The sequence below is a fragment of the Lolium rigidum genome, chromosome 7 (assembly GCF_022539505.1).
Source record: "Lolium rigidum isolate FL_2022 chromosome 7, APGP_CSIRO_Lrig_0.1, whole genome shotgun sequence".
In the NCBI taxonomy this organism is placed as follows: domain Eukaryota; kingdom Viridiplantae; phylum Streptophyta; class Magnoliopsida; order Poales; family Poaceae; genus Lolium; species Lolium rigidum.
The window spans coordinates 246,795,247-246,803,916 of NC_061514.1; the positions used below are offsets into that span (position 1 = coordinate 246,795,247).

The following is an 8,670-nucleotide window of genomic DNA, read 5'->3' on the forward strand; positions in this document are numbered from 1 at the left end:
ATCAGATCTAACATAAAATTATGGCAGTTGATAGAATTACTGCATAACTTTAGGATAATTCCCACGTCGCAGTGTTTAAGATTGGCATTCCTGTATGTACAGTACGTGCAGTCAGGCAATTGAATGGGCAATAATTCGGGGTTTCCATAGACCAAGCCCACAGACCCATCTTCTTCCCCAGAGAGGAGAGAGAGAGAGAGAGCAAAAGTTGGACTAATGGCCGTAGTGGTTGGTGCAAGTCGCTAGCTAGGAGAGAGAGGGAGAAGATAGGGACTCCATCTGCCTGCCTGTGCTCTCTGTGTGTGGAAGTGAGGAGAGAGAAGGACACAGGCAGACGCAAGCTGATAGAATTAAACAAACAAAAGCAGCCGTAGAAAAAAAGCGTAGCCAAACCAAGAACCAAACCCCAAGAAGAGGACGGCAGCAGCACCACCACCAGCACCCATGCCGCGGTCGCCGTCACCGTCGCCCTCGCCGTCGCCGGAGAGGACCTACCCCGCGCGCAGGAGGGCAGGAGGCGTCCTGCCGTCGCGCTGCCGCTCGCCGTCCCCGCCGCCGCGGCGCTCGCTCCGGCCGCGCCGCGCCGCCGCCGCGTCCTCGCGCCCGCTAGTGGACGACTTCTTCCCCTTCCCTTCCTCGCCCTCCTCGTCGCCGCCCCGCCCGCAGCACCGGCGGGCGCCGTCGCCGGAGCCGTCCAGCTCCGATTCGGACGGCAGCGCCGTCGCCGGCTCCTCCGCCTCGGACCGCCGCCGCCGCAAGCTCAAACTCGTCGTCAAGCTCTCCCAGCTTCCCCCGGACCAGCAGCAGCAGCGCCGGGCCCCACCTCCGCCTCCCTTCTCGGACTCGTCCGACGGGGACGACCAGCCGCCTGCCGACCGCACCCGCGGCGAGGAGCAGGTCAAGCCGCCCAAGAAGCGCCGGATCGAGTCGCGCGACGACAGATCTCGCAACCACGAGGTGCCGGATTGCTCCTCCCTCCTCGCCTCTACTTCACTTCACAGCTCCTCCTAACGCGAGATCTGCTTCTTCTTGCAGGGAGCTGGGAGGAGCGACCCTGCCAGCGCGCCAAGGACGAAGCGCCTCCCGGTGCCAGGTTCGATTCATTTTTCCTTTTGCTCCTTTTTTCCTGATCTCTTTCTGTTCGGTGATGGGATTTTGACTTTTGAGAGGCCAAGCTGATTTTGCTTCTGTTTTTTTCTTTGCCCGATTTAGGGATGGCAAGGACGACGCCGCTGCCGGATCGGCAGACGCTGGATATGATCCTCGACAAGCTGCAAAAGTGCGTGTCTCACGACCTCTACATGCTTATTATGCCAACTGGGATTTCGTTCATGGTTTCATGCTGCTGCTGTTTGATCCTGCAGGAAGGATACGTACGGCGTGTTTGCTGAGCCGGTGGATCTCGAGGAGGTCAGGACATTGTTTTTATGCGTTATTCTCACTTGTTCGACATGCTAATCTCTTTTGGGGGTGGCATTGAGTGCTGATGATGCCATGGTTGTTCTGATTGGTGCAGCTGCCCGACTACGGCGATGTGATCGAGCACCCAATGGACTTCGGTACCGTCAAGAGGAAGCTTGCCAGGAATGCGTATCGCTCATTCGAGCAATTCGAGGTTAGTCTTTTCATTTTGTCGTATACGTAGCTACCGAACTAAAGCGCGCGCTGCGATTGGAGAGCTGCCGTTTGTTGGTTTGTTGCTTAAATGGATGTTGTAGTTGGGAATGGTTGGCCATTCAGTTCATACTATATTTGTCTGGGAGTGAATTTAACCTAATAGGATCCGTCCAATGCTAGAAGCAACATTTGACGCGTGTTCTCCTTGCCTTAAACGTCGACTTTTTTTTCTTCTTCCTGAAACAAGTGCCCAACAAATGCAGCAACGTCCGTTATCCAGTTTTTGACATGTTCACAGTTACATTTCTATAATTCGTTCATTCTGTTAGCTTGTAATTTCTGGACACAAGGAAGGTTTGCTTCAGGAATTAGGATTAGGCTGTTGTCAATTCCTCCGTTATAGACCTGAGCTCAAGTTTATAGTAGTGATCCTAACCTAAAGGAAAAAAATTGCCAGTTTTCTAATCAAATTTCTATTCGTTGCTCTGGTTTTAAGTTCTCTAGGTTTATCCCATTTTTTGTGTATACCAACAATAATATTCGAACAATTGGTGATAATAAATTGCAGGATGATGTCTTCTTAATTTGCAGCAACGCCATGCTGTACAATGCGCCTGATACAGTTTACTTCAGACAGGTATGTGAGCAGCCTTTCTGAAAAGATGATGCACTCCCAAAGCCATTGTTTATCAATTCTCATTCCATGTTTCTTCCCATGCCTACACACGCAGGCCCATTCCATACAAGAGCTGGCAAGAAAGAAGTTTCAAGAACTGAGAGATGAAGGCATACCTACAGAAAACCAAGTAAAGAGTGAACAGAAAGTTAAACCTATTCCTTGCAATAGAGGACCAGTTAAAAAGCCTGTATTGACATATTCGGATGATGATCTAGACTTCTTGATCCGCAAAGAGCAAATCAAGAGACCAATTGCCAAAATTTCAGGAGATGATATGAGCTTCAAAGATCAAGTCAAGAAACCCGTCTCTAGGAATTCAGAGAACTTAAGTTCGTTCCACAAAGAGCGAGTTGCCAAACCGATATTCAGAAATTCAGAGAATGATTTGAGTTCCTCATTCCAAAAAGAGCATGTTAAGAAACCCCTTTCCAGAAATTCAGAGGATGATCGAAGTTCTTCATTCCGACAAGTGAAAGTCAGGAAAGCCATTTCGAGAAATTCAGAGGATGATCGAAGTTCCTCACTCCACCATGTGCGAGTTAAGAAAGACATTTCAAGAAGTTCAGAAAATGAACGAAGCTCCTCTTTGCCCATACAGAAAGTCAAGAAACCCACGCCCCGGATTTCAAAAGATGACTTATCGTCCCGGAAGACACTCATTAGGAAGCCAGTGTGCAGAAAGGGAGAAGAGCCAGATTGCTCATCCCGCACAGATGCATTTGAGAACCCTGTTTGCAAGAAGGGAGAAGATCTAAGCTTATCCCCAGAAAAGCTTGTTGAGGAGCCCATTTGCAGATCCGGAGATGACTTGGGCAACTCAAGCCAAAAAGAGTCGCCTAGGCAGCCTATTTGCAAAGATGAGCAAGCTGATCTAGGTTACTCCTGCGATGAAGAGATCGTTAAGAAGCCAGACTGCATGGATAGCCAAGATGCACTGGGTTCAAATGTCTCTCCTGAAACCATTGTTTCTGCCGGAAATGGCTCTGATGGTTTAAGCGTATCACAGGCTAATGGTGCTGAGCCCCTAGAATGTGCCTTAGCTAATGGGTCTTCGGACAAAGATATCAGTTCTCCGGTAGACGAGGTCAGATCTGAGAAGACTGACGATGTTTCAGGTACCATTTTTCACTCAGCTCTACTGTAGTTGATCCATCAGTTCTAAACAGCCACATTATCTGCTATATAATTGGGAGGTTGTCCCTTACAATCTTCAACTTAGAAAGAAGCATGATCTATGTGTGGGGTTGGTGTGAGTCATTCAGGTGTTGCATTGGTAGTTAAAATTCTTTATGATTACCAATATATTTTGCTAAGCTTTTATTGAGATGCATATTTTGCAGTCCCATTTCATCTGGAGGAACTTCGTTTGATTACTCCTACATAACTAAGTGCTTATATTAACCCAACTTCATAAAAAACTCTCCAGCATTTATTGAGATGCATATTTTGCAGTCCCATTTCATCTGGAGGAACTTCGTTCGATTACTCCTACATAACTAAGTGCTTATATTAACCCAACTTCATAAAAAACTCTCCAGCATTCTTATTCTTTCCTTCATTTTCAGCCAGAGATCATTCAGCAAAGATTAGCCTCAAGTCGTTTGTGGTTGATGAGACTAGACGAAAAACTTACCATGCACTTGAAGACCAGCGTTCATCGGATTCTGACCCAACTTTTGATGTCTTCTGCGCGGAGCCAAAAGAGCTGATAAGTGTATGTTAACACATCTGGTTAAACCCAATCATAACTTTATACTTGGATCAGTTCGTTTTGCTGGTTAGTTCTCATGGTGAGATGTGTCCTTGCAGGTTGGCCTTCATTCTGAGCATTCGTACGCAAGAAGTTTGGCCCGTTTTGCTGGTTCACTTGGTGCCCGAGGCTGGAAAATAGCTTCTGAGCGCATTCAGCAGACATTGCCTGCTGAAGTGAGGTTTGGCCGTGGTTGGGTTGGAGAATATGAGCCACCATTAACACCTATTCTTGCTGTGCAAGATCAATTACGAAGTCAGGTTAGCTCTGATGTGAATATTCAAAGGAAAACTTCATTCCCCAGAGATAATGAAAGACTCAGACCAAAAGAAAGCACTAATCCGAAGGATATGAGTTTGAGTCTACTTAATCGGATAACCACTGTCAATAACGTAATTGGTGTGTCTGGTTCACTTGAGAGTCCAGAATATAAGCCAAGATTATTAGATGTTACTACTGAACCCCAACAGAGGAACACTGACGCCTCAACACTGCACGAGAAACATAGAGCGTCGAGAAATGTTGTGAAAACAAAAAGACCAACCGGTGAACAAGTTAGGAAAGGCAGGCACTCGTCCAACGCCCGCCCTCCTGAAGTGCAACCACAGAGATCTGAATGTTCAAAAGGAGCTTCTTCTAGTGTGCTTGATATGCCTGCTGTGAACAAAATGGCTGGCCAGCCTGCACCTTTTTTCCAACCAGCAGAAGCAGTGAGAATTCAGCAAATGAAAAAAAGTGACCTGTCTAAAAGCGCCCGCCCACTTGAAATGGCACCTCAGAGGCTTGAGTGTCCAAAAAGTGCTACTTCTGGTGTTCATGATATGCTTTCCCAAAACAACAGTAATGGGCATCCAAAACCCTTTTTCCAGTCACAAGAAGCAGCTGCACCACAGCCCAAAAGTGAAGCTACATGGGTGTACCATGGAAGACCTGGTGATGCAAAGTTTGGGACTTCTGAGAAAAGCAGACCAATGAACAACATTGGATTCATCACCAAAAATCCAGTAAATGGCAATGGCTTTGCCATGAATGCGAGCGCACAGAATAGTATCATAGACCATGCCAAGTCAATGGGTGCAATGCCTGGCCAAGTAAATGTACCAAACCGAGGGTTTGACCCTTCTCGGAGTGTTTTCTCTGCATTTCCACCAGCTGCTAGGGAGAGCCAGAGCATTCCATCTGCTCCTGTTGCTCAATCTTGGATCTCATTTGGTGCTTCATCAGAGAGCAAACCAACCATTGTGAGTCCAAATTTTCATGACAGTAGTTCTGGCTGGAAGATGCCATTTGCAAATCTTCGTACTTCCGATGAACCAAAGATAAGTGCTGCCCCTCAGTTCTTTAGACAACCTGTTCAGGTTTCTAGAGAAATTCCAGGTCAAAACAAGGGCTTGGTAATATTCCCACAGCTGGTCCAGACAGATTTCTCAAGATCACAGGGCCAGCCTCAATGGCAAGGGCTGGTTCCCCACATGCAACAGAAGCCAAACATGGATATGCTCCGTCCAGACTTGAACATTGGGTTTTCATCTCCAGGTTCACCACCAGCTCGACAGTCCACTGGCATCAATTTGGAAGCACAACAGCCAGACCTTGCTTTGCAGTTATAAGCAAGAAATGGATAATGAGCATATGTGACTAATAAGATCGGATGTCAGACACAGAAACGATGAAGCATGGAAGGACACGTGGAACCCGGCCGTAAAAATGTGTAAAAGCAGAAATGGGACATCCATTGCGTGGATACTTGTCAACATGGGATCGTAATTCACAGGTCAGGCCGTAGACCTAACCTCCCTATTGCAAGATATCAGAATATGGATGGATGAACACTGCTCGGAATCAAATCATTGGCCCGTTTTGTTCGGTAATGGAGTTCAGGATCCAGCATTTGGAGAAATGCTTTGGTGGCATGCCCATGATCCGATTACCTGGAGCGAGCTCTTCTGACCACACAATAGCATTCCTGCGGTGGAAATTTTTGCACCAGAAGTTAGGATATATCTCCAGTAGTTAGACTGCGTGGTCACCCCTATGTTAATGCCCAAGTCACATTGTATGTTTGTTGTAAATGGTTCAGCATTGAATAGATTGTTAGACTAGAGCAGCCACCTTTACTTCTTTCTCCTGAAGTTCTCTGGAATGAAATTGCTTCTCCTTCATGTTCTGTGCCAGGAATTGAGTTCCATGGTCCATTCAGTTTAAATGGTATGCTGAATGAAAGATGTTAATACTTGCGTCAAGATTCACTGTGATCTGAACTCTGCCATTTGGTCAAAATAGGTGAGCTTACATGATTTCATTCTAAGGGCTCCGAATAGACTGTATTTGGCTGCAGGGTGAACTGTTTGGCTGCTATCGCTCGAGTAATGCAAATTGTAATGTTTGTGAATTGCGATCATCTTCAGATCCTCTTTACCTGGTTCGTTGCTGGTTTCGAGAACCTTGTTGGATAGCGTTGTACATCTCTGAATGGTGCAATACATGGTTGGAAATATAATACCATCTAGGTTATGTTAGCAATTGTTTTCAGTTTTTTCCATGATTGATTTTTTTGACCCGTTCTCATTAGCCAAGGGATTTGATGGCGTCGCCATGGGAAACCTGGTGTTGATGTAGAAACCAATCATTTCTAAGGTGAGGCCGATGTCATAGTATTATGAAAATAATAATGGATTTATACGTTGCAATAATATAATTTGTTGCTTCGTAGCAATATACGGAAATTTATCTAGTTAACCTTTTTCTCATACACCATGTTCCATGTATCATATTACATGGAAGAAAATGTCAAGATGGGCGGTACAACGCCATGATACAAACACGGCACCCCACGGTTTAGAATGCAACTCGTATCACCACACAACGAAAACTAGCCTTACATCGTCTCTCTTGCCACAACCGGCGAGGAGGCGAGACACAGGGCCCAGACCGTGTCGCTACAGACGCTAGAAACTCCGATAACAACCGCAAGAAGACATGGATCAACGTACTGACCATCTTGCTTATCCTTTACTTGTACAACCACTGTCTGTTCCAATATTTGCATGTACACACATGTCTATGAATTTTGTAGAGACAACCCAATTCTAAAACAGAGACATGATGTTGATAGCAGTGGACGTGTTTGCCAAATACGCCAACTATATTGGACAAAATATTGATAGACGACATCTTCAAATTGCATAGTTTGCGCACTGTGATATTAACTCGCAGGGATATAATTTTCACTAGCTAGCCACTTGTGGCAGGATCTATTCAAAGCCTTGGGAATCAAACTACACATCAGCACTTCTGACCACCCTAAATGATGGATAACCGAGTGAGTTAATTAATGTTTTTGGAAAATCACCTCGGCAAGGGAACAAGGGAAGCCACTAGTTGATTTTTTCCCTTCTCTACCCATGTAATAAAAACTTCTTTAGAGATCGTTTATTCAGATGTGTGGGCCTGCACCAACTTCTATTACTCTATTAGTAGGCATAATCATTATGTGAGCTTTATTGATGCTTACAATCTTAAGCGCAAATTTAATGTGTTTAATGTCTTTATTCAATTTCAAACACATGTTAGAGAGAGAGCTTGGACCTCCCCCTTTCCCCACCTAAAGTGAAAGCGATTTTTATCCCCCCCGCTTCATCCACCTCGCCACCGCGATTCCGCTCGATTCCCCGCCTCCGGCGGCCGCTCCGGCGGCCGCTCCGGCGGCGGGAGGTTGGGGAATCGTTGGATCTACGTGTGTATATAGTGTAGGGTGCGGTGGGTTGGCTGCCGGCGGCGTCGTGGAGGCGGTGGCGCGGCCGGAGAGCCTTTTGTGGGTGGCGGTGGTCTCCTCTGTTTCAGGTGTTCCGGTGGAGCTCTGTGACGGATCCACCGTCCTCCTCGCCTGTGCGGCTCGTCGAGCCGTGGTTGGCGTTTTCCCCTGCCGGAGCCTGTGGTGGCAGCTCTGGTTGTTGAAGTTCCAGATCGTGATGATGGTGATGGTCAAGCCAGCGTCGTCCGAGGTGCGGGATGGAGGCTCTACGGCGCCGAGGACCGTCGACTTCCCGGCTGTTCGGGGGCTCCTCCCAATCCAAGCAAAGAGTGGAGGAGTCGCGGCGGGTTCCGCCGGCAGAGCGTTTGGCGCGTCGATGGCGAAACTGGGATCCAGGAGGTCCTTATTGTAATTTTCTTTGTTTCCTGGGTTTATCTGTAAGATACCTGGTCAATATCATCAGATCTCTCTACGCAAAAATAAAATAAAATTCAAACACATGTTGAACACTTTCTTGGTCACAAAATTCTGCATGTTCAATGTGATTGGGGTGGCAAATATCGCAACTTCAACATGTTTTTTCATAGTGTGGCATCTTGCATCGTGTAGCATGTTCTCATACTCATCAGCAAAACGGTACTTCTCAGCGCAAGCTCCGTCACATTGTAAAAACATGGCTTGCTCTTTTTTCTCATGTATTTGTTCCTTTGCGCTTTTAGAGTGATGCACTTTTTATAGTCTTCTTTCTCATTAGTCAGTTACCTACTCGTGTGTTTAACATGCAAACTCCCATTGAGAAACTTTTTCATGAGACACCGGATTACATATTCCTTAAAGTCTTTTTGGTTGTGCATGATATCCTCACCTTCC

The 8,670-nt window shown here is 46.5% G+C and overlaps 1 protein-coding gene across 1 annotated transcript; it reads left to right on the forward strand.

The window, feature by feature from the left end:
• Positions 1–841: 841 nt before the first annotated feature.
• LOC124679262 lies at positions 842–6,289 on the forward strand. Its single transcript, XM_047215058.1, has 9 exons — positions 842–957; positions 1,036–1,093; positions 1,213–1,279; positions 1,365–1,410; positions 1,517–1,615; positions 2,186–2,254; positions 2,349–3,411; positions 3,862–4,010; positions 4,106–6,289. The coding sequence occupies exons 3-9, from the start codon at positions 1,215–1,217 to the stop codon at positions 5,654–5,656; spliced, it is 3,042 nt and encodes a 1,013-aa protein (XP_047071014.1). The 5' UTR covers positions 842–957; positions 1,036–1,093; positions 1,213–1,214; the 3' UTR covers positions 5,657–6,289.
• Positions 6,290–8,670: the final 2,381 nt, after the last annotated feature.